This window comes from Puma concolor, chromosome D1 (assembly GCF_028749965.1).
Source record: "Puma concolor isolate L17-30 chromosome D1, mPumCon1.1.hap2, whole genome shotgun sequence".
Taxonomy (NCBI): Eukaryota; Metazoa; Chordata; class Mammalia; order Carnivora; family Felidae; genus Puma; species Puma concolor.
Genome location: NC_141676.1, coordinates 106,882,660 through 106,907,840, shown reverse-complemented (window position 1 = coordinate 106,907,840; position 25,181 = coordinate 106,882,660). Strand labels below are relative to the sequence as shown.

Below are 25,181 nucleotides of genomic sequence, written 5' to 3'. Positions count from 1 at the left end.
ACCTGCAACTCCCATGATCACTGCAGCATTCTTCATAACCTCTAAGACATGGAAACAATCTAAATGTTCGTCAATGGATGAAATGTGGTTTGTGTGTAACACACATGTATAAAAAAGAAGGAAACCCTGTTATTTGTGACAACATAGATTAATCTTGAGGGCATCATACTACACTTGATCTTAGCCAAAAGGCCGAGAAGCGATTGAGGGCATCATACTAAATGAAGTATGCTTGATAGAGAAAGACAAATCGTGTATGATCTCACTTACATGTGGAATCTTAAAAAAATCGAACTCATAGAAACAGTATAATGGTGGTTCCCAGGGGCTGGGGTAATGAAGAGATGTTAGTCAAAGGGTACAAATTTCAGCTACAGGATGACTAAGTTCAAAGGACCTCAAGTACACCAGGAGGACTACAGTTAACAATACGGCGTTGTACACTGGAACTCTAAGCGAGAAGATCTTAAATGTTCTCAACATAAAGAACAACGGTTAACCATGTGAGGTGACGGGTGTGCTAACAAACCTTACTGTGGTAATCTGCACAATAGAAACATACATGAAATCATCACATCGTATACTTTAAACTTACACAGTGTTATGTGTCAATTCTATCTCAGTAAAGCTGGGGAAAAAAGAACTCTCCGTCAGAGACCTAGATTCTGGTCGAGGCTCCACCACAAATTAGATGGGGGACTCATACTCATTCAAGTTTTTTATACCTCAACTTCTTCTTCTGTAAAATAAGGAGATTACCATTTACCTCAACAAGTTATAATGAGGATTGAATGAGAGGGTCTATTTAAATAAAACTTGTAAATTATAGGGGCACCTAAGTGGCTCAGTCGGTTAAGCGTCCAAATTCGGCTCAGGTCACGGTCTCATGGCTTGTGGGTTCAAGCCCCATGTTGGGCTCTGTGCTGACAGGTCAAAGCCTAGAGCCTGCTTTGGATTCTGTCTCCCTCTCTCTGTCTCTTCCCCACTTGCGTTCTGTCACTCTCCCTCTCAAAAATAAATAAAAGCATTGAAAAAAATTTTTTTTCATAAGTAAATACATAAAACTTGTAAACTATAGACAACTACACAAATTGCTGTAACGTTAGAAAGAATCCTTGACTAACTCTATGAAATGTGAGAACCTGACAGACAGAAAAGAACCCTGGTGCATTAGGGCCCATTAAAAAATTTTTTTTTAATTTTTTAATATTTATTTTTGAGAGAGAGAGTGCAAGTAGGGGAGGAGCATGGAGAGCGGGAGACACTGAATCTGAAGCAGGCTGCAGGCTCTGAGCTGTGAGCACAGAACCCAACATGGGGCCCACACCCACAGACCACGAGATCATGACCTGAGCCGAAGTCAGACACTTACCCAATGGAGCCACCCAGGCACCCCAGATTTGTTGTTTTCAATTGAGATTGGTATTTAGTGTCAATTCAAGTTATGCTCAACATATAGGACAGGAGGGTTACAATATTAACTATACAGAGTTCTCAATTAGCAATGAATTAGCAGCATCCACTAAATGATACAAAAATGAATCTTCTAGGCATCATCAAAGCCCTTATGAGGTACCTAGTTGGTGAATCCTCAACTTGGGTATACAAAATTCTTGCAGACATGTTTCTGTTACTAAACTTATAATTGAGGTCAGGAAATGACGTTAGCACATTAAAATACAGAAAGAGAGGGGCGCCTGGGTGGCGCAGTCAGTTAAGCGTCCGACTTCAGCCAGGTCACGATCTCACGGTCCGTGAGTTCGAGCCCCGCGTCGGGCTCTGGGCTGATGGCTCAGAGCCTGGAGCCTGTTTCCGATTCTGTGTCTCCCTCTCTCTCTGCCCCTCCCCCGTTCATGCTCTGTCTCTCTCTGTCCCAAAAATAAATAAACGTTGAAAAAAAAAAAAATTTTTAAAAAAAATACAGAAAGAGAGTATTCTAAGAACAATCAAAGTTCAGAGAGGAAGAAATCACTGGGGGCTGCAGTGGTTGAAAAAATTTCCTGGAGATGGTGGCAAAAGTTAGAACAAAGGAAAAAAGGCAGAAGATCATGGTTTACAGGGGAACCAGGAGAAATACCTCCTTGTCCCTAGAGGTGTGTGTGGAGTAAAGTGAAGACAGAGTCTGAGGGCTGATAATGGAGAACCCAAATTCAGAGCATCTGGATTTTGTTCATCAGGAATCTAGTCTTTTCAACCACCAAGTCAAAGGATTAAGAAGTGGGCCTCAGAGAGAGGGAGATCCACACTGGCTGTGCAGAGGTGGGGGCACACGAAGGCTGGGAGTGGGCACTGCGATACGGAAGGCAGCGCCATCTGTGAGGAAGCAACGGCACCCAGAGCTGGTGTGGCAGGTGGGAAAGTAGAAAGCCAAGGCTCAGGCCTTTTTCAGAGGAAACCAGTGACACCAAGACTTCTAACACAGCAAACAGGAGAAAAGAGGGGTTTGCAGTGAAGAATCAGCCTGGGGGAGATGGAGAGAAGTTGCCAACTTGCATTTGACACCTACATTTTACACCCTGGAATTCAAAGAAGGCCCAGTGACTGGAACACCAGGAGTTAACAGCTGTTTTCTGTTCCTACGGACGGCAACACTCCCCACTCCCACCTCATAAATCCCTCCTGGCCCTTCAGATTCCAGCCCCTAGTTATTTCCTCAGGACAGGTCCTCTAATTCTGTGCTCTCATAAACCAGGACTTCCTCATCCCAACACTTCACAACTGTAACTTGTGAATTAATAGCCAATGCTATAGAAGATGCAGTTTTGTCTGCCTCATTCACTCATCATTTCCAAACCATGCCTCATACGATGTGCATCAGAGGTGCCACGAGCGTGCACAGCGTGCGTGACAAAAGGTGAAAATAAAAGGAGGGAGAGGGAGGCAGCAGGGTAGGAGAAAGGAGAGAAGAACGAAGCCGAGAGGAGCGGAAGAGCACAGATGAGGTGCGGGGGGGGACATCTATGGTACTGAGCAGGGGGGGGACGGGCAAGGAAGGCCGGAAGGAGCCATTAGAGAGGTTGTACGAGAATCAAAGTATGGTTTTGAAACTCAGGGAGGGTGGATTTCAGAAGCCACAGAAAGGCTGTGAGGCGGCCTGACAACGGAGAGAAGGTACAACAAGAGCAAAGTCAACAGTTGTACTGAAGAATACATGTATCACGGCTTAAGGGGTCTGTGTGGGGACAAGGAAAGAACTTCTAGTCCAGCCTCCTTTTCTCAGTGACCTTCCCCACTGTCCATCCAGCTGCCTGGGCCAAGCCCCACCAGTCCTAAGACAGGAAGGATGTGAACTTGCTTTCAGACATCTATCAGCTGGAAACAACAATGACGCACATAGCTGTAAAAACAGTGATCTCTGGCAAGGGCCAGGGTGAAGTTCAGGAACATCACAGAGAAACCATCTCCATGTTTAAGAGCTCTCATTTCTTGAATGTCCCTGAAAATTCTCTGGTAAACAAATGCAGTCAAGAATCCTCTAAGACTTTAAGGAGATAACGGGAACAATCAATCAAAATCAATTATCCTGCAACCTCTAGGTCAAAGTGGGAGGGGACTGAAGTTGAGACAACTGTTTGCTGTGCACATGGCTGAGTAAAATTTGTCATAAACTGAGTCTACGGAACAGCAACAATGGCTGACCCAGGTTATGAATTTAATACTTTTAAAGCAGCATGCAGAATGTCTTCTTTCTTTCCAAAACATGCAATAAATTTTGATTCATTCCATTTCCTCATATCCCCCTGTAAGTAACACCAGTGAGGCCCAGGATTTCTTACAGCTGAGCATTCTGAGCTCTGTGAAGACAGAAGCAGAGTCAGTCTTGACCAGCACAGTACCCCTGGTGCCTGCACAGTGGCACACAGCAGGCAGGCCAGAAGTGGTCGCTGAAGACAACCATGGTCACCAGCTACACCCAGGATGCTGGACAAGGTCAAATGCCAAGTGTTAATAAAAACTAAGACTAGCTATCTTTAACTGCCAAGAATTTTTTCTGTTAGCTTCCAGCCCCAGGAAGACAATCTATTTCCTCCAAAATGTCCTACAATGAAGATCAAATAATACTGTAATAAATCTACTAAAAAATCTCTAACTAGCAAAATGAGTTCAAGCTCTAGCAAACTATTAATTTTGAGCAAGGTAAGACCAGTCACCATAACAAAAATTTGACTTATTTGGATATTTTATAGAATGAAAGATTAGAGTATGGAAGTTGTCTAGAAAAATCAACTTAAACCATTATTCCTGGATCCCACTACCGTGATGAGAATGTACAACTCCCTTGAGGTCTGCGAGTGTTTTCCTGCTACTGGGAATGGATTAGAAAACACACGGAGCACAGAGAATGACAAGAATCACATTTAAAAGCAAACCAAAACTCTACATGGATATTCCTTGCTTCTTCTCAATTCACAGACAAAATGTTCCAGACAATTAAGTTCAGTTCTGCAAGCCTGCAGGTACAGAATTCCTCTGAGAATCTATCTTTTAAATCCATTTTCGCCACAATTTTTATTATAAAAAATACAACTATAAACAGAAATACTATAGTATATACATACACACACATACAAATCTTCTACTCTATTTGGATGTAGATTACAGCAGCAAGCAGCCATAAATCAAACAAGTGTTTAAAACAGCTAACTCCCCTAAAAGACCCCAGCAGCAAAGTGGAATAATACTCTGAACCTCCTGCCCCCAAGCAAGCACTCTTGTGTAATATTACCTTTCCCATCAAAAAACGGGAGCCCATACTCTGCCTCCACCTCTGACTCTAGCCTCAAAGGTTTTACAAGGTCTCCTTAGGGTTTTGACTGCAAACCACTAAAATCCCTCTCAACCCTAAAAAAAGTCATTGTAGAGAAAATAATTTCATCATGAGTGTAAACACACTGCACATTGCTGATTCTACTCTTCTCAAAACTACTGCTGTTCATTATTAGATACATTTTCATGCTGAAAGATAACTCTGCACTGGAGGTAACAAATATGTCAGGATCTGCTTCTGTATTGCCATGATTTGGGTAATTACAAAGTCTGTCTTCTCAGGGGCACCCGGGTGGCTCAGTCGGTTAAGTGTCTGACTTCAGCTCAGGTCATGATCTCGTAGTTCCCGAGTTCAAACCCCACATCAGGCTCTGCACTGACAGCTCAGAGCTTGGCGCCTGCTTCGGGTGCTTTGCCTCCCTCTAAAAATTCTAAGAACTTTATCAATATAAAACATAGGATTTGGGAATATGGCACATGTCTTACCTAAAGAGCCTAGAATCACCACAGAGACCCATCCTGAAGTTGAGTGATAGCACACACAGAAAACTCATTTATCTTCCTTCTTACTGCTCCTGTTAGACCTCAGTAATCACTTCTGGCACTTTCTCACAGAGCCTCGATACAATCTCCTCATGCTGTTCAACCTGGGGCTCCAGTAAGCCACTAGCAACTGACCAGAAGGGTCAAATGAACAGAAATTATTTGCCTTCCTTGTTAAATCAATACATGGGGTGAATGCCCAGGATGGTGGTAATGCCACCAGGGGAAGCCCAATCCACCTAACACTTAATTCTCAACAACATATCTCAATAACAACACCTGTTCCTTTATACAAAACCCATCATTTAGAAAACTAAGAAATCATGGGAAACTGCTTATTACTTTTCACAACAATAAATTCAAGGTTTCTTTTATAAATTTGACTTTTAAAATATCACCTTATATAAAATATTTTAAGAACACATCTGTAGGGGCGCCTGGGTGGCGCAGTCGGTTAAGCGTCCGACTTCAGCCAGGTCACGATCTCGCGGTCCGTGAGTTCGAGCCCCGCATCAGGCTCTGGCCTGATGGCTCAGAGCCTGGAGCCTGTTTCCGATTCTGTGTCTCCCTCTCTCTCTGCCCCTCCCTCGTTCATGCTCTGTCTCTCTCTGTCCCAAAAATAAATAAATGTTGAGAAAAAAAATTTTTTTTAAAAATAAATAAAAAAAGAACACATCTGTAATAAATAATGAAATCATGAGGCACCTTGGTGGCTCAGTCATTTGAGCATCTGACTCTTGATTTTGGTTCAGGTCACAATTCCAGGGTCATGGGATTGAGCCCCATGTCAGGCTTGGCACTGAGCCTGGAGCCTGCTCAAGATACTCCCTCCCCCTCCCTCTCCCTCAGTACTGAGCCTGGAGCCTGCTTAAGATTCTCTCTCTCCCTCCCTCTCTCCTTCTGCCCCTCTCCCCCACTCATGCATGCTCTCTCTAAAATACAACATTTTAAAAAAGAATGCACTAGAAGAGAATAGCATGTATGAGAATGAATTACACTTAGTAAAAGTAAGTATTATTTGTGTAATTTTAGCCCCCATTATATGTGTGTGTGCACACACAGGTATGTCCATTCTGAGTTGTGTTGTAGAAGGTTTTTTTTTTTTTTTTTAATATTTTTTATTTTTGAGAGAGAGCTCAGGGGAGGGGCAGAGAGAGAGAGGGAGACACGGAATCTGAGGCAGGCTCTAGGGCTCCAAGCCGTCAGCAGAGAGCCCGATGCAGGGCTCGAACCCACAAACCCTGGTATCATGACCCAGACCGAAGTCAGATGCTTAACCACCCAGGCTTCCCTAGGAGGTATTTCTCATCCTGCGTTGGAGATTAAGAAATAAATTTGGAAGCCACTCTTTTTAAAAAAATCCTATTAAACAGCAAATCAGGAAATAAAAGAAAAATAAATCCCACAACTCTCAGAGAATTTCCACTTTTGAGTTAAGTTGAGCCATGCACACAAAAAGCCATATACCATTTCAGTATATTTCCATTTTTTCTTTAAAGGTTTTATATTGTCATTATAATTTTAAAGGACCAGGGGTCCCTGGGTGGCTCAGTCAGTTGAGTGTCCGACTTCAGCTCGGGTCATGATCTCCCATTTTGTGGGTCTGAGCCCCTCATCGGGCTCTGTCCTGCCGCTCGGAGCCTGGAGCCTGCTTCGATTTTGTGTCTCCATCTCTCTGACCCTCCCCCACTTGCGCTCTCTTGCTCTCAATAATAAACATTAAAAACACTTTTAAATTAAAAAAAAAAATAAAGAGGACAAGATGACACATAGACAGACACCTACCTTTTAGGAGCTTACTACTTAAGATGGACAATACCAAATAAACTTTAAATGGCATTCAGCCAATAGAATAAGGCAATTATGCCAAAATACAAATAAAAACTAACAGGAAATTAATTTTAATCATCCAGAGTTGGCAAAACATGCTCACAAAATCTGCTATTATAATTCTCCCTGTTTAATCAGCCAATTGGCATTATTATTGGTTCCTGGAGTATATTTTGTGATCCAAGAAGAGGGAATGACTTTATAAACTCACACCTTTCAAAGTTATTTTCATCACCCTTCAAAAGGGTGTTAATTCAATAGATGAAGCTCTACCCAGGCTAAGATTTGCATCAACCTATGAAATTATAGGGCTAGTTCCCTACTTGGAATATTGGGAAAAGCTAGGTAGGGGAAACAGACTGGTACTGGTGACCATTTTTCTAGTGATTCCTATATTGAGTTTCAATGGGTAACTTTGCTAGTGTATTTGAAATTCTGTGAATTTCCAAAATATTTTTATATTGAAGTGTTAATAACAAAATATTCAGGAGAGGTTATGTACGTACTATTTCTTCTACTAACATATGTAATTGGGGTATTTGTTGTATGTGTTAAGAGCAAATGGATTTTTTTAAAAGACCAAATCAACATTGACAGGTAAATAACGCATAATTTCTGGACAATCGGGCAGACTAAATGGCCATGCAAAAACTGTCACAATGATAGAAAGAAGTATCAGTAGCTCTCCCTTGCTTGATCTGCAAAGGAACTTCCATTAAAACAAAACAAAACAAAACAAAAAAAAAAAACAAGATCTATAGCCTGAAAAGTGGCTTGGTAGACCAGTCAGACGGAATGTAGTAGAAAAGAGTAGCATTACAAGAACACCAAACTGCCTCTGCGAAGACACACAGGTGTAAGCAAGCCAGGCACACAGACTAGGTGGAAGAGAGTACATGACATGTGGCAGGCTGTGGCTCCCAGGTTTTGAACTCGAGTTGTTCTGTAAATGACCCTGACTGGGGAGTTCAGAAGCATCCATGTGAAAACAGACCTAATACAGGTTTAAAAAAAAAAAAAAAGGATTCCATCTTCCTGCAATGTATCAAGCAGCTAAGACACGAGTCTGCCAAGCAGTGAGTCCTGACAATTCACATCAGAAACCAAGTACAGAAGAAAGCAAGGCTGTATGTCAAGTGACACCGAGATCACAGGTGCGATACTCAAAGTCTTTGAAGTAAAGAGAGATTTTTCCATTTCTTGTCAAGTTGGCACTTCAGAAGCAAAAGCTAAAGGGAAGCACAGGGCAGAATGTAAGTAATGGAGTCAAATCCTAAGACTGTTTTTTAATTGTAGAACTGTTTTTTCTGGATTATAGCCTATAGATTAAGGAGTTCCCAACAAGGGTCAGAATGCAGCTCACCAAGACCAGAGTGAATGTGCTTAGACAAATTTGCAACTGGACACGTGGGTGCCTCAGTCAGGTGAACGTCCAACTTCAGTTCAGGTCATGGTATCGTGGTTTTTGAGTCTGAGCCCCACATCAGGCTCGCTGCTGTCAGCACAGAGCCTGTTCCCCTCTCTCTCTCTGTCCCTCCCCCACTCACGCACACACACTCTAACATAAATAAGACCTTAAAAAAAAAAACAACTTCCAACTAAATCAAGATTTTGAACTAAAACCGCAAAGAGGAAAAAAAAAAACCAACTAAATAAAAATCATGAAATCAGAAACTCTAGTACAAAAGATGTAATATTTTAAACCATACACAAGCATTACATAATCCTTAATATCAGGAGAAATATTATCAGGAGAATATCAGAAGCGTTTAATCTGCTATGCTAAAAGAAGGTGGCAAATAAAAAGCAAGAGCACACACTTTTCCAGACGTACTCCTTCTGCTCAGTCAGTTAAAAACCCTGGATGTGATGAAGCAAACATAAGACAACTCTAAAGGGCAGAGAGAAGGTAGCAGGCCAGCTAGCAACCTCAGGACCCCAAGAACAACACTTTCAGACAATAACCACTCTACTTTAACAGTGATGTTTGTTGTTGTGTTTTTTTTTAATGTTTGTTTACTTTTTTTTTTTTTTTAATTTTTTTTTTCAACGTTTATTTATTTTTGGGACAGAGAGAGACAGAGCATGAACAGGGGAGGGGCAGAGAGAGAGGGAGACACAGAATCGGAAACAGGCTCCAGGCTCTGAGCCATCAGCCCAGAGCCCGACACGGGGCTCGAACTCACGGACCGCGAGATCGTGACCTGGCTGAAGTCGGACGCTTAACCGACTGCGCCACCCAGGCGCCCCTAATGTTTGTTTACTTTTGAGAGACAGAGACAAAGCCCAAGTGAGGGAGGGGCAGAGAGAGAGAGACAGAGACACGGAATCCGAAGCAGGTTCTAGGTTCCAAGCCGTCAGCAGAGAGCCCAACGTGGGGCTCAAACTCATGAGCTGTGAGATCATGACCTGAGCCAAAGTCGGATGCTCAACCAACTGAGCCACCGAGGCATACTGATGTTTCCACTGAGCTAGGCCACAGTACCCAGATATTTGGTGTAACAGCAGCCCAATTGTTGCTGGGAAGCTAATCTTTTAGCTTAGGTTAACATTACGTCAGTAGACTTTGAGTAAAGCAATTACCCTTCACGATGTGGGGGGGAGCCTTGTCCAATCAGTTGAAGACCATAGGAGAAGAAGAATGAGGATCCCTCAAAGAAGAGAGAATTCTGCCTCCACGCTGCCTCTGGACTCAAGCTACAACATTAATTCTTCCCCAGGTCTTCAGCCTGCCAACCTACCTTGCAGATTTCATACTTACTGCTCCCCACAACTGTGAGTCAATTTCTTAAATTAAGTCACTCTAATACACCCATACTCCCCTGCACACCCACTCTCTATCGGTCTATTCTCTGGAGAACCCTAAAACACTAGCCAAACACCCCCCAAAAGAGTCTCATCCATGTATACCTCTGACAACAAATGTCCAGTGAAAACCCAGACTTCCACCTTCACTAGACTGAAATCAAGGGCCTCTCCTCCTGGCCTGGATGGTATTGGAGAAGAATGAAGAATGGTCAAGACTTACAGACCTACTGGGCAGTAACAAGTCTCCTTTCTCCGCTATCCACCCTGTGGCATCCAGTAGCAACCACACAGGGAGCCTGGACTTCCCTTCTACCTATCAGTAATGAGGCACCTCTCCTCCCACATGCTAAGGTGGTATCAGAGAAGGCCTTGTGGAGTCAGAACTTTCACCACTGTCCCATGGTAACACCACCCATGGTGTCAACGGAGGCCACATGTAGGCAGTAACAAGGTACCCCTGCACTCAGTCAAGGTGCTGTCAGTAGAGGCCTAGTAGTGACCCTGAACTCCTGCTGCCACACAGCAGTAACATCCACCCTTACCCACCCCCAATTATCAATGGAGACCAAGAAGGGAACCTGGATTTCCAACTCCATCTGGCAGTAACAAGGCAACCCCCCTTTCTTCCATTAGTGTTGGGTCAGAGGTCAGCTAAAATGGAAGACTTCAAGAAGAGCCAGAATTTCATAATACCCAAAATGTCCCGGTATCAATGAAAACTCACTCATCACAGTAACAACCAGGATGATCTCAACTCGAGTGACAAATGACACCAGATGCTGACCCACAGAGAATAAAGATATTAGCATTATCTAACAAAGATTTTGAAGCATCCATGTTAAAAATGCTTCCATGAGCAATTACAAACATGTCTGAAACAAAACAGAAAGTCCCAGAAAAGAAATAGAAATAAAGAAGAACCAAATGGAAATTTTAGAAATGAAAAAGACAAGAAATGAAAAAAAAAAAAGTTCAGTAGATACGCTCAAAAGCAGAATGGAGAAATCAGAGCAAGGAACCAATGAACTGGAAAAGATAATAAGAAAATTATACAATCTGAGTAACAAAAAGAAAAAAGGGCAGAAAAATAGAGTTCCAAGGACCTGTGGAGCTATGACAAAAGCTGGAACCTTCATGTCACCGAGTTCCAGAAGGAGAGGATAAAGAGGACAGGGCTGAGAGAACACTAGAAACAATAATGGCTGAAAGCTCCCCAAATCTGGAAAGATGCTCACACTCATGGAATCAAGAAGGTGAAAGAATCCCAAACAGGATAAACTCAAAGAACCAGAGAAAAGTGACACCTTGAGTCTAGGGGAAAAATAAGTAGGATGACAGCAGATTTCTCATCAGAAACCATGGAGGCCAGAAAAAGGGGTACCAGATTGTTCGAGTAGTTAAAGAACAAAACTGTCAACCCACAATGCTATATCCAGAGGAAAAACATACCAAAAAATGGCACAAATTCTTAAAATAGAAATTATAAAAGAAGGAACTGTGGAAAATTAGGAAGGAAAAAAGAACAAAAGAATAAGGATATGGAATAAAACAATTGATTTTTCTTCTCAAGTTTTCTAAATTATTGTTTAAAGGTTGAAGCAAAAATTTTAACATGTTTTGATGTGGCTCTCAACATACACAGAAGAAATATTTAAGACAGTTATAAACAGAGGTGGCTAAAGGGACATAAAGAGATGTAGGATTTCTAACACTTCACCTAAACAGGTACAGCCAGTCAAGAAAATCATTTGGCGGTTTCTTAACAACTGAAACCTCTATCTACCATGTGATTCCAGCAATCACATTACTGGGCATTTATCCCAGAGAAACGAAAACGTATATCCACACAAAAACCTGTGCACAAAGATTCACAAAAGATTTGTTAGAGCCAAACAACCAAAATGACTTATACCAGGTGAGTGGATAAACCAATTGCACTACGTCTATATCATGAAACACAACTCAGAAATGAGGAATGGATACACACAACTTGGATGGATCTCAAGGGCATCATATGCAAAGAAAAAAAAAAGGCAGTCTCAAAGGTTACACGCTACAGAATTGCATTTACGTAAAATTCTCAAAATAGCAAAATCATAGAGATGGAAGACAAAGTAACCGTTGCCAGGGGTCAGGGATAGAGAAGGTAGCACGCAACTCTTATGGAATGGTACAAGAAGACTTTTGCGCCAGTAGAATAGTTCTGTCCCTTGATCCCAGTGGTGGAACATGAATCTACATATAGGCGATAAAGTGGCACAGAATCATACTAATTCCATGGTCTGTGAGTATACTCCACTTACAACGGGAGAAACTCGATAAGGGGTATATGTACCCTTCTCTGTAGGTTCTTTGTAACTTCCTGGGAATCTAAGTATTTCACAATAAGAAGTTTTTTAAATGAAAACAAAAAAAGCAGTAAGGAGCCTCAATATTTGGCAGGACGGTACAGGTGACTGGAACTGGTTAACTTGTGTCACTAACAGAAGGGCCTATCTTTCTCCAAACAAACTCAGACAATATGAACTAAAAAGCAAAAACATAAAATCTTCGTGAAAACCCTTCACCATGAGAGGAGAAATGGACAGGATGGAACGCAGTGAGGAGACCTGAAGGAGAACAGAGACAACAGTAATCAGAAGAAGGTATTAATCTTGTTAATCTTGTTTTGTACACAACCAACTGCCAATCAGCCTTCACAGCAAAGGCTATAATATTACGGCAATCAACACGAACCTTTATTGTGGGCTGGCACCTTGGTAGGTAAACCTATTAGTTCCGTTCCTTACTAAGGGCAGGCAGAGAGAGCTATAGACATCCGGGTTTGGGGGCTTTAAGGATCTCATTAAAACAAGCAGCAGCAGAAGACTTAATTATTTCTTTCAGTCTGGGATCAGTTCATGAAGACTGACAAGGTTCATCAGGTAACATCTGTGCAGCGTTGGGCCCTGAGGGTGATCTGATAGAAAGGACATGATCCCTGTCCTTCCGGAGCTGGTAACCTAGTATCTTAAGAGGAAGATGCCCACATCTTGAAGAATGATAGTGCCTGAGTCCCCATTAGCCTAAAAGTCTAAATTATTATCAAGGTTTGGGGAGGCCTCTCTTGAATTGAAGACAATTCAATGAAGGGTTAAGTACTTTAAAGTTTTTAAACCATCTGTTGTGTACACACCCTGTGTTCCATACAGTGGAGGTTTCCAAGAGTAAAGACAAAGATACAAACCCTTATCCTTAAATCAATATAGAATTTAACAGAGAACACAGTCATGTAAACATAGGAGAACAAGTGAAACAGGGAAATAAATGAAAAATGCTGTGCCCAATTAACTAAAATCTAGAAACCCCAACCCTCTTATCTTCCCCTAAACACCCCATGTCCTTCTGTACTTCAACCCTCGCAGATGCTATTCCCCGTGGCTAGAACATTTCCCCTTCCTCTCGCAGCGAGTTCCCAATCGCCTTCTGAGACCCAGCTCTCACAATGCCGCTGATCTGAAGCTGTCCCCAGACAGAGAGGCAGGAAGCCCTTCCTACTTTCTCTGGGTCCCTACTGCATATCATGGCACTCACAACACTGTTGAAAAACGTCTGAGAACAGTCTCTCCTGCTGGACTCTGAATTCACTTGTAGGTTTATCAAAATAAGACATGTGCACAGTTCAACACTTACAGAGCACCAGCAGGTCATGAAAAACATCAGAACCCTCCCTGCTCCCTGGTCCCACTTCCCCCCAGAGGCAGCTATGCCCAAGGCCTCTAGTTTTTTCTCCTGGTAGCCTCCCCCCCCCCCCCCCCCCCCACCCAGTTATCCACAAGAACTTCTTTCCGTACTTGAATACATTTTGGTAAGGGCCATTTCTCATCCATCCTGTCACGTATACTTCCCCATGTCAGGTATTCTTCACCATGAAGCCAGATGTATCCTTCAGTTCTGGGGAATTTGCTCACCTTCCTTGACAATTTCCTCCATTTCATGTGTTCTCTCTGGACCTCCTATTAGCTAGATGCTGGCTCATCTTTCTCCCCTTTCCTATCATCTCTTTGGGTTTTGTTTTCTCCTGTTAGGGTACGGACGACTCCTCCAACTAAATCTCCTTTATTGTATTCTCAGCTTCTAGGAGCTCCTATTTATTTTCTGATGGTTCTTCTTTCAAAGAAAATGGTCCCCAAACTTTTCTTTTTACCTATCAGGGAACACGGATTATAGAAGTTTAACATTTTTTTGTTGTTGTTTCCTACATTGTTTTTCCCAATTCCTCCCTGTCCACCACCACCACAATTTTTTTCTTTTTCCTTGGTGGGGACTTCTCTTAAATGACAGGAAACTATGCTTCTTGTCACCTTTGTATTTTCAACACACAGTCAGGGACAATAAAACATAAAAGTGGGCAGATGAACGAACCAATGGAGGAACAGAAGGAGAAGCATCTAAAAATGACTATGAAAAAGATACCAGAAGATTAGAGACTAACATTCTTGCGCTGGTAAGACTGACAGATCGTCGTCGTCTTAGGCCAGGGAGCCCAAGCCTGTGGGGAAGGCCCCCACCAACAGGCTGTATCTGGCACATTTACTGGATGGACAAGGCCTTCTGCACGAGCCTCAACAACAGGCAAACTTTTTAATTTTATTTGAAATTTCATTTAACTCCACATTGAGATACCACCTCAGACTTGTCAAAGTGGCTAACATTAACAACTCAGGCAACAACAGATGTTGACGAGGATGCGGAGAGAGGATCTCTTCTGCACTGCTGGTGGAAATGCAAAATGGTGCAGCCACTCCGGAAAACAGTATGGAGGTTCCCCCAAAAAACTAAAAATAGAACTGCCCTATGACCCAGCAATTGCACTACTAGGCATTTATCCAAACAGGTGTGCTGTTTCCAAGGGACACATGCACCCCCACGTTTATAGCAGCACTATCGACAACAGCCAAAGTATGGAAAGAGCCCAAATGTGCATCAATGGACGAATGGTTAAAGAAGATGTGGTATATATATACACGATGCAGTACTACTCGGCAATCAAAAAGAATGAAATCTTGCCATTTGCAACTACGTGGATGGAACTAGAGGGTATCATGCTAAGCAAAATTATTCAGAGAAAGACAAACATATGACCTCACTGACATGAGGACTTTAAGAGATAAAACAGATGAACATAAGGGAAGGGAAGCAAAAACAATATGAAAACAGGGAGGGGGATAGAACAGAAGAGACTCTTAAATACAGAGAACAGAGGGTTACTAGAGAGGTTTGTGGAAGGGGGGATGGGTAAATGGGTAAGGGGTTTAAGGAATCTACTCCCGAAATCATTGTACCATGTGCTAACTAACTTGGATGTAAATTATAAATAAATTATACAAAGGAAAAAAAAAGAATAAAAAGCATAACCACAAACTGCTCAAAAAAAAAAAAAAAAAAGAAAAAGAATAAGAATTACTTAACTCTTTAACTCTCTTTGTGCCTGGAAGAATTTAACGTATTACTTCACAATCTATTTGCCACAGCAGCATGCTTCCTAATTCAAGGTTTAAAAAAACTTTTTCCTCATAGCTGATAGGTAAACTGCTTTTATTTAAAAAAAAAATATTTTTAATGTTTATTTTTGAGAGACAGAGAGAGGAAAAGAGCACAAGTGGATGAAGGACAGAGAGAGAGGGAGACACAGAATCCGAAACAGGCTCCAGGCTCTGAGCGGTCAGCACAGAGCCTGACGTAGGGCTTGAACCCACGGATGGTGAGACCATGACCTGAGGCGAAGTCAGACGCCCAACCGACTGAGCCACCCAGGCGCCCCCACCTTTATTTCTTAAAAGCAATCTAGAACTAATTAGCAGCAGGAAAAGCAAAAGTGGTCTTAGATGTAACGACTGAAATAACTAAGAGGTCAGAAAGCTAAGAGGCAAAAATTACTGAATAGCAAATCTGTTTCCCAATTGACTTGAAGGTTATTCTTGTGCTCAGTCTGGAAACCCGAGGTCAACGGGACAGCATGCGCAGTGTTATCTGTAAAGCACACCAGAGATCTTGGTAGTTCCAAAGATTTGGTACTTATAGCCCTATTAGGGCCTTTAAAAAAAAAAATGAAAGTAAACTATGACTCACTATAATATTTTTAAATGCATTTTTTAGAAGAATTCCCCTATAATCCAACCACAAAAAAAAAAAAAACAAAAAAAACAAAAAACAAAAAAAAACCATCAACCTGTTTATGTCCCAGACCTTCTTTTCTACATATAAGATTTTTCCTTATAAAATCTGGATCATACTGTATACAGACTGTTTCACTGTGATTATTTTTAGTTTGAGTTTTCTTGGTTGAAATCCCTGGTGACACTGAGTGGCTACTGCCCCTTAGGTCTAAGAGCCAGAATCAGACAGGATGGTTTCTTCTCTCAGTTTTGTCAATATCTCAAACTGCAAAATCTGAGCCCATGCTCCCTAACATCGTCTACAATTCAAAAAACAAGAGACTGGATTTAAATCTGTCTTCAAGTATAACCAAAAAGCTCATTTTTTTTTGTTTCCTCAGATTTAATCATTCTTTCTTGCATCAAAAATAACAAAATTGTAGGGTGACATTAACACATGATCGTGAAACAAAAATGTGTTTCATTTCATTAGTCACAGGCTATATATCAACCAGCTGTTGAAGCTAAAAATATGCCTTAGTTTAAAATTTTGTAAAATACAGCATTTAAGACTCATTTTGAAAGAAATCTGACTTCTTTCAGTTTCTAAGAACCCACTAGAAGCTTTGGAGAAGAACAAATCGGCACCTCCAAAGCACAAGAAAAAAAAGGTGTATCGGGAAGGAATCCAAACTGATTTATTGACAATCATTAGCACATAGTTTACATCTTATTAATAAATCTATGTTAAGGATGACAATCCACCTCAGACATAAAACATATACGTATTCTCAAAGAAAGAAACCAACACAGACGTCACACTGGTAATAAAAGGTGTGCATTTTGCTGGGGTAGGAATGAGCTAAGGGGCACTGGGCACTAATACCCGCAGCTCTTCCTCATTAGCTGTAACAGAGACTCAGCCCAGGATGAGGCTGTGGAGGGATCTTTCCAACTCTCCAAACTCAGCAGCACACTCAGGTGGCATCACACGGCACAGTGTGCCCGTGACACACAGTCCTCCCCTTGGGATAGAAGCATTTGCAGACTTCCAGCTCTGCTCATCATCAGGTCCCATGGCCCAGGGATCATGCGTCAAGATAAGATCTGCCACCATTAAATATTAGATTATCAAACAGGCAATGGCATACTCTGAGGTAGCCACTGGATTTCAGGTGTAGTTACAGCAAATTGGAAACACATGTTCAACTATCCCAGGAGCCTTGGAAAGTTACCAAGTCGCTTAAGAAATAAACATATACTTCACACACTTCCTGAGAAGAACTACAAGCTCTTCTGACTCCCACCCAGGACTCTTGCCATTAAATCTTGCCTAGATTTGATAGGGAAAGATGACAGGTATCCTTCTGGCTTTCCATTTCTTCTTTTATAGTAACTCCCCTTCAGTTAAGTAGTTGTCACCTAAAGGCAGAGGCCGTTTTACAGTTTTGTCGTCTCCCATCCTTGCTGAATGCATATTTAACACCTGAAACTACGATGAAGAGTGAAAATGTACCGCACTGTAAAAAATGTCAACTTCCAGGTCAAAGTTTTTGGTCATTTAGTCACGAAACATAGTGTCAAGTTTACCTTTCTAACTATCAACATAATAGACTAGGGAATTAATTTTCAAGAAGCATTTTGAACAGCTTTCACTTTAATTATTAGTCATCCCAACCTCACTCTGCTGCACCTATTAGAGCAATCTGAATTTGCTCTTTCGACACTCAGGCGGGTAACAGTTCACAAGGATATCTATAAGACACTTTATTTTCTCCTGCAGTAAGGACTTCCTGTTCTTAGAGCAGGGGGTGGGGACAGGGGCACCTGGGTGGCTCAGTCGGTTAAGCATCTGACTCTTGGTTTCAGCTCATGCCATGATTTCATGGTGGTTTGTGAGTTTGAGCACAGAGCCTGCTTCGGATTCTCTTTGTCCCTCTCTCTCTCTCTCTGCCCCTCCCCCACTTATACACTTCTTGCTCTCAAAATAAATAAACTTTAAGGAAATAAAAAGGAGGAGGAAGGAGGAGAAAAAGAGGACAGAGAAAAGAAAAGGGAGTGGGGACCCTGATGATATCTATAGACAAATACAATAACTGCTACTTAAAACACCCGCTCCAGAAGCTTAAAGTAAATTCTTAAAAAATTCCTGCTCTGCTATTTACAGTCTATCCAATCCTGTTAGATCGAAGAACGATCAGCTATTACGTGCAAACATATACTCGAATGATACGCCATATGACATAAACCACAAGCGGCTTTGGAACTAAGAGGACGGGTGCAGAGCATACTGGGGACTCCTAAGTGTAGCTAGCCTCTTAACACTCGGACCAACCTTTGTCAGGTGACAACCCCTCTGAGCACATCACGGACTCTATGGTACCTCGAGTTCCCTTCCAAATTCGTAATTCTTTCTACTGGTTACAGGGAAAAGCAGGGAGTAACAAAATAAGCAAAGCTTTGACTGAATATACAGTCAATTCTGTCGTAACACTTGTTTTGAAAATGCAAATCTGTTCCAACACAACAGATATATTAGGAAACAGTTGGACCATAATTCATTCTTTGCTTTTGCTCATGTGGCATCTCATCCATGAGAAACACGAGGTGAATCCAGAAAACCACAGTCGGCTGAACTAATGGGAGCAGGAGGATGCCAACTGCACACGAGCACAACCCACTGTCCCCCAGCTTCTGGGGTGGACCATACGCTCCAAGCCACATGCACCTGTATCTGGGGTTAGGACTTTCTGTCCTATTGCAGAGCACCCTTTCCCTGCCGCACAAGCAGCAACCCTTCCAGCACCACAGCCGCAAGCAAACTTCAGGTCTTTTTCAGGGTCAACTCCCACATGCTTGTAGTACTTGGGGACTTGTAGCTGCTTAACATATGTGAAACTGTGTTACCATTTTTATATGCTCCGTTCTCTTTTTTTTAATGTGTCACAAAGTTTTTGAGTACTGTGTCTCTAATCCCAGTTTTCTCATAAGCCTTGTGGGTTTGTTTGTGGTTTTTTTTTTTTCCCTCTTTTTAGCACACAATGATTTTTAGCAACTCTGTGTCATGTTAGAGTCAAACTGACTGTATCACTGTCTGGGGAAAAGTCATCAATGAACACTTGCATTTTTTTTTTTTTAAGATAACAGATGGACAAGCTTCCTGCAAGGCTGCTTATGCATTAAGTTAAAAATCAGCAAAGTCTCAGTTCTCTGCTGTACAGGTGTTGGTTACTCCTGTAGCTCCCACATTAGGTATCAGATTTGTAGTCAGAAGGAAAGCATTCTCCTTGAAATAGCCAACAAAAAACTGGATTTGTAAAGTAATAAAGAGAAGACACTAAATGTGTCTTTTTTAATATGAAATTTATTGTCAAATTGGTTTCTATACAACACCCAGTGCTCATCCGAACAGCTGCCCTCCTCAATGCCCATCACCCACCTTCCCCTCCCTCCTACCCCCCATCAACCCTCAGTATATTCTCAGTTTTTAAGAGTCTCTTATGGTTTGCCTCCCTCCCTTTTTTTTTCCCCTTCCCCTCCCCCATGGTCTTCTGTTAAGTTTCTCAGGATCCACATAAGAATGAACACATATGGTATCTTTCTCTGTGTGACTTATTTCACTTAGCATAACACTCTCCAGTTCCATCCACGTTGCTACAAAGGGCCATATTTCATTCTTTCTCATTGCCATGTAGTACTCCATTGTGTATATAAACCACAATGTCTTTATCCATTCATCAGTTGATGGACATTTAGGCTCTTTCCATAATTTGGCTATTGGTGAAAGTGCTGCTATAAACATTGGGGTACAAGTGCCTCTATGCATCAGCACTCCTGTATCCCTTGGGTAAATACCTAAGAGTGCTATTACTGGGTCCTAGGGTAGATCTATTTTTTAATTTTTTGAGCAACCTCCACACTGTTTCCAGAGTGGCTGCACCAGTTTGCATTCCTACTAACAGTGCAAGAAGGTTCCCGTTTCTCCACATCCTCTCCAGCATCTATAGTCTCCTGATTTTTTCATTTTAGCCACTCTGACCGGCATGAGGTGGTATCTGAGTGTGGTTTTGATTTGTATTTCCCTGATGAGGAGCGACGATAATCATCTTTCAGCCACCTGGATGTCTTCTTTAGAGAAGTGTCTATTCATGTCTTCTGCCCATTTCTTTACTGGATTATTTGTTTTTTGGGTGTGCAGTTTGGTGAGCTCTTTATAGATTTTGGATACTAGCCCTTTGTCCAATATGTCACTTGCAAATATCTTTTCCTGTTCCGTTGGTTGCCTTTTAGTTTTGTTGATTGTTTCCTTTGCTGTGCAGAAGCTTTTTATCTTCATGAGGTCCCAATAGTTCATTTCTGCTTTTAGTTCCCTTGCCTTTGGAGATGTGTCAAGTAAGAATTTGCTGCGGCTGGGGTCAGAGAGGTTTTTTCCTGCTTTCTCCTCTAGAGTTTGGATGGTTTCCTGTCTCACATCCAGGTCCTTTATCCATTTTGAGTTTATTTTTGTGAATGGTTTAAGAAAGTGGTCTAGTTTCAACCTTCTGCATGTTGCTCTCCAGTTCTCCCAGCACCATTTGTTAAATAGACTGTCTTTTTCCCATTGGATATTCTTTCCTGCTTTGTCAAAGACTAGTTGGCCATACTTCTGTGGGTCAATTCTGGAGTCTCTATTCTATTCCATTGGTCTGTGTGTTCTGTTTTTGTGCCATAAATGTATCTTCTCAATTCAGAGCTTGATTCTGGAAGAAAATGTGGCATGTACCAGTCTAAGAATGCCACCTGTTCGATAATGAAATATTCAAAAGCTATTTGATACCTATTATGAAAGAATATGGAGCAAAAAATATTTCTGCAATATAGTTCTAACAGTGTGTTACAAACCACAGAGCCTTGACACTCTTATTCTTGATAAACTCAGAGGTAAAGGAGAATAGCAAACTAAAGGAAGTCATGCATGTTTCCTAGTTTCCATGCAGACTAGAAACAGGAGACAGACCCAATCACTTAGCACTGACGGGGAAGGCTGGATAAAATCTGTCACTCAGAGCCAACAGGCATGCTATTTACCATGCTCAGGAAAGACAGGGACCATAATTATTTTGCCTTCTTCAAAGAACCTTAACTTAAAGCCAGGATTGGTAACAGAAGTCACAAAAGTTAACATAGTACAGCACGTGCTTCTATACACTGGGCCAAGTTATTTGGCCATTGTTGACATGATCCTGGTACCTGTTTTTTTTACTAATGTGTATATATTTATTTTTAAGAAAGAGAAAGCATGTGTGCATGCATCTGAGAAGGGGACGGGCAGCGGAAGAGACACAGAATCCCAAGCAGGCTCTACACCGTCAGCACAAAGCCCGAGGTGGGGCTCAATCCCACAATAGAACCGTGAGATCATGACCTGGGCCAAATTCAAGAGTCAGACGGTTAACTGACTGAACCAGCCAGGCACTCCCTGGCACCATTCTTAAACTACAACATTAACACTTAAAAAAATAATTGACCTTTTATACACACACACACACATACACACACCCATATACGCAAGGGAAAAAAGTGAAAGGAAAAAAAAAAACACCAAAGTGCTAACACTGGTTTAATATTTGGGTAAGAAGATTATATAGGACTTTTTTTATTCATAGCTTTCATTATTTTATACAACGAACATATTTTACTTTTATCACCAGAGGAAAATCACTACCTTTTTAAAAATAGCTGGCTGGAAGACACAAATCCCTGACCATTGCTGACAAAGATTTCACAGTAGGTCATCCAATGTCTCTTCTACTTTCTACAGGGTGAAAGGTGAGCAGCCTGGATTTGGAGGCCACTTGCCCTACCATGTAAGAAATGTCAGAAAGAACTCTGCAGAAAACCCTCCAACACAGGAAGGCAGGTGAGCACAATGGAAGACATTACACACTCGTAGATCTGACTTGTTCGTCCCTGTTTTTATCAGACAGTATTTTGGTGACTCCCAAAGGTATTCTGAAAAATCTTTGCTTTTTGGATAAAGGTGACATAGAGCCACTCAACTGAATTTAACAGTGTTTGGTAGCACAGAACATGGGAGTATGACCTAACCAAAGAAACCCAGGGACCAAAGCCCAAGAAGTGTGCAAAAGGCCCCTGCAGATTTTCTAGCCAGCTCTCTCTCCACACCACTATCACAGTGATGAGGAATGTTCATTTCTCCACTTGGAAAGCAGGCACAGCACTACCCCAGAGGCTGTGGTGAATACAGAAAAAAACCAGGGCTCTCCTCACAGCATGCACAGGCTGATGGGGAAAGACAGGACACAGATATCAGAAATATGTAAGTAACAGAAGACAAAATTAAATGGCTAAATGAATGGTACAAATAAGTATTTAAGGCATTTAAAGGAGCACAGCTCAGCTTCAACAGCTGGGAAAGGCTACCTCCTAAGGCAGAAGGAGGGAGACGAAGGAGGGAGACAAAGGTGGTCCAGGCGCGGTCACCAAAAGAAGCAAAGTCATTGGGATGGAAAAGGTAATGTGAGTGTGAGTGGACAAAAATCAGGTTGGAGAACAAGAGAAGTAAGGATGGACGGAGAGATTGAGGCTGATTATAAAACCTCTTTAGGGCTCCCTTACCTCTAATCCATGTGATATATACCATTATCAGATAAAGAACATTTGTGGGAAATCCCATGTACCAGATACTACGCTAAATATGACAGATATAGTATCTCATTATAATCATCCAAAGTGAGCGTCATTATTCTCATTTTACAGATAGAAACTGATATTAGTTGAACAGAGAAGTTAACCAATTTGCCCAAGGTCACCTAGGTAAACAGACCTGGGATTTGAACTCAGGCCTACCTGACTCCAAAGTCCATGCTCCTTTTTATTACTAGCTCTGTGTTACTTCTTCCTAAAACATAACTACGACAACCTCAAGCTCAATCTGTATCTTTCTCCCATCATGCTGTACATGCCTAGCCTTCTGACTACCCAGTTTCCTCATGAGGAGTCCCTACGCATCAAAGCCTGCTGTCGGGAGAGTATGCGCAGCTAAAACAAAAGTGACCAACAACAGTTTACCCCATCCCGGGCTATCTTCAATGCTACAGAAATCAGAGACTCAAGTTATAAAGAAAGCTCTAAAATCAACCACTCAGTGGAATAAAGATCTCACCTTCTGAGAGGGCCAGGCCATTGTATCTTACAACGGCAGCCTCCACAGCTTATGGCTACAAGGCCCGCGGTAAGAATCTCATTGCTCGGCCCTGAAGGTCTCTGTCTGGGAGTTGAAAGGCCACAGGAGCACTTCACAATACCACAAGCCCCCATCCTTTCACATAATAAGTACATGGGAAAACCTAAACAAAACGTATTTGTCATCTTCCATTCAATGTTTCTTTAAAAGACAGATTGCCAAAAAAAAAAAAAAAAGCATTTTCTAGTATTTCTATAAAATATTCTTCTACTGTCTCTGGGAACCAGGAGCATTACTGCTCTCACCTTTTCTACCATGAACGATTTTACAAGTATCAATGACGCAAGTGTCCTCTTTCAAAGGAGCTGAAATAAAACCACATGGGATATTGGAGTATGTGACGATGAGTGGGGAAAAGGGCACAATCCTGACAGGGAACGCTCCACGTGCTCACCATGAACACAGCCTGCACTCACGACTAGCCATTTGCTAAAACCAGAATGCACTAGCAGTTAGGTCAAAGATCTACTGAGAATTTGAAAGCTCCCCACCGAGTATTTTAATAGGCCAGGGAATGATGAGAGTTTCAGAACGCGTTTCAACACGATGATTCGAATTCAACACAAGAAACTTTCCAGACTGGCTTAGAAAATACACTGCACTACGTGTTTCACATAGAAAGCAAAAGGAAATTTTAAAATAAAAGTGCTATTATTCTTTCTCTACAAACCCGTTACATCTCTTACCCTGAAGGAATCACTTTCTAAGACATTCCCATTTCATCAATGCTCTAACATGTATGCCAACAGATTTTAGGGGTAGAACTTTGTTCAAAGTAGTAACAGGAGAATGTTGCCCTTACGTATCTGGATGGCTCCTCCAGGTTCTGGTCATTCATGTCAGTGGGAACAATCCGGGTGGCCAGTGGTCCCTCCGCAAAAGGTTTTGGTAACTGGCCCCTGAACTCTGATGGAATGAACTGAAGCTGCCAACTGTCAGAAACACAAATAAGAGAGAGTAAGGAAAACACAGGGGGCCCATATTGCCAAATGTACTTGAAATAAACAAGCCCCCCCCCCCAAAATTCATGTGAAAAATATTTCACTTGGAAAAAATATATTTCTGCTAAAACCTCGACCCACCAGGGAGCAGAGAGGCAGAGGTCGTAACTCAGTACAACATCGTTGAGAAACTTTCATCGAGAAGTCTCTCGATCAATGTCAACAACTCTTGGCAGTAAAATTTGCAACCAAACGGTCATACCACCAAACATCGGAGAACCATGCCAGTCTGCCTCCAATTACCACATGATCAGAGGCATTTACCAAAATTAAAGCAAATTCATCAAACAGGAAAAGAGTAAGATGTAAAAACACACCATGGGAGACGTACTTTGTTCCTGAGCAACTGTCAAAAATATCTTTAGTTAGGAAACTATTTCAAATATAAAAGGCAAAGGCTAAAGTTAATACTTAAAACCATTTTCCTTGAATCATTAGTGACGGATACTAGATCTGCACTACACACAAAAGACCTCCACCGGCTAAGCCGCATCAGGACTCATCTTAACCTGACTTCCCTTTTCCGTAAATAGAACTTTCTCTGTCCACATGAAGCCAACACAAGGAACTCCACAGTCTATGCTATCATCATCCAACAACAGCATAAAGGTACAGATATCTTAACCACAGCTCTCCCCACTGTCCATATTTTGGTAAAGAACTTACACCGTTATTGGATGACCAACATTTCTTCTTCAAAACTATCCTTTTAGCCTGAGTTTCTGGACCACTTTTGGAAGTCGATTAATATCAGATGATAGAAATTTAAATATGAATCCTGAGAAAGAGCCACTAGCAGGAGTCTAGGTCCCGGAGTGTTTTTAGAAGTTCCCAGATGTCTATAGTCAC

At 41.8% G+C, this 25,181-nt stretch overlaps 1 protein-coding gene and 1 pseudogene across 5 annotated transcripts in view; both read right to left on the bottom strand.

The window, feature by feature from the left end:
* Window positions 1-25,181, bottom strand: part of ALG9 (ALG9 alpha-1,2-mannosyltransferase) — a 98,480-nt gene that overhangs the window by 37,690 nt on the left and 35,609 nt on the right. For 3 of the 5 annotated variants that reach the window (XM_086679147.1, XM_025927990.2, XM_086679148.1), the window contains exon 13: window positions 24,134-24,263. In XM_086679147.1, the coding sequence (XP_086535273.1) occupies window positions 24,134-24,263 (130 nt within the window). Of the gene's footprint in view, window positions 1-19,643; window positions 20,825-21,671; window positions 22,368-24,133; window positions 24,264-25,181 lie in introns of those variants that run through there. The other 2 variants (XM_086679150.1, XM_086679149.1) reach the window with 2 other exon arrangements.
* Window positions 76-204, bottom strand: LOC112866255 (U2 spliceosomal RNA; annotated as a pseudogene).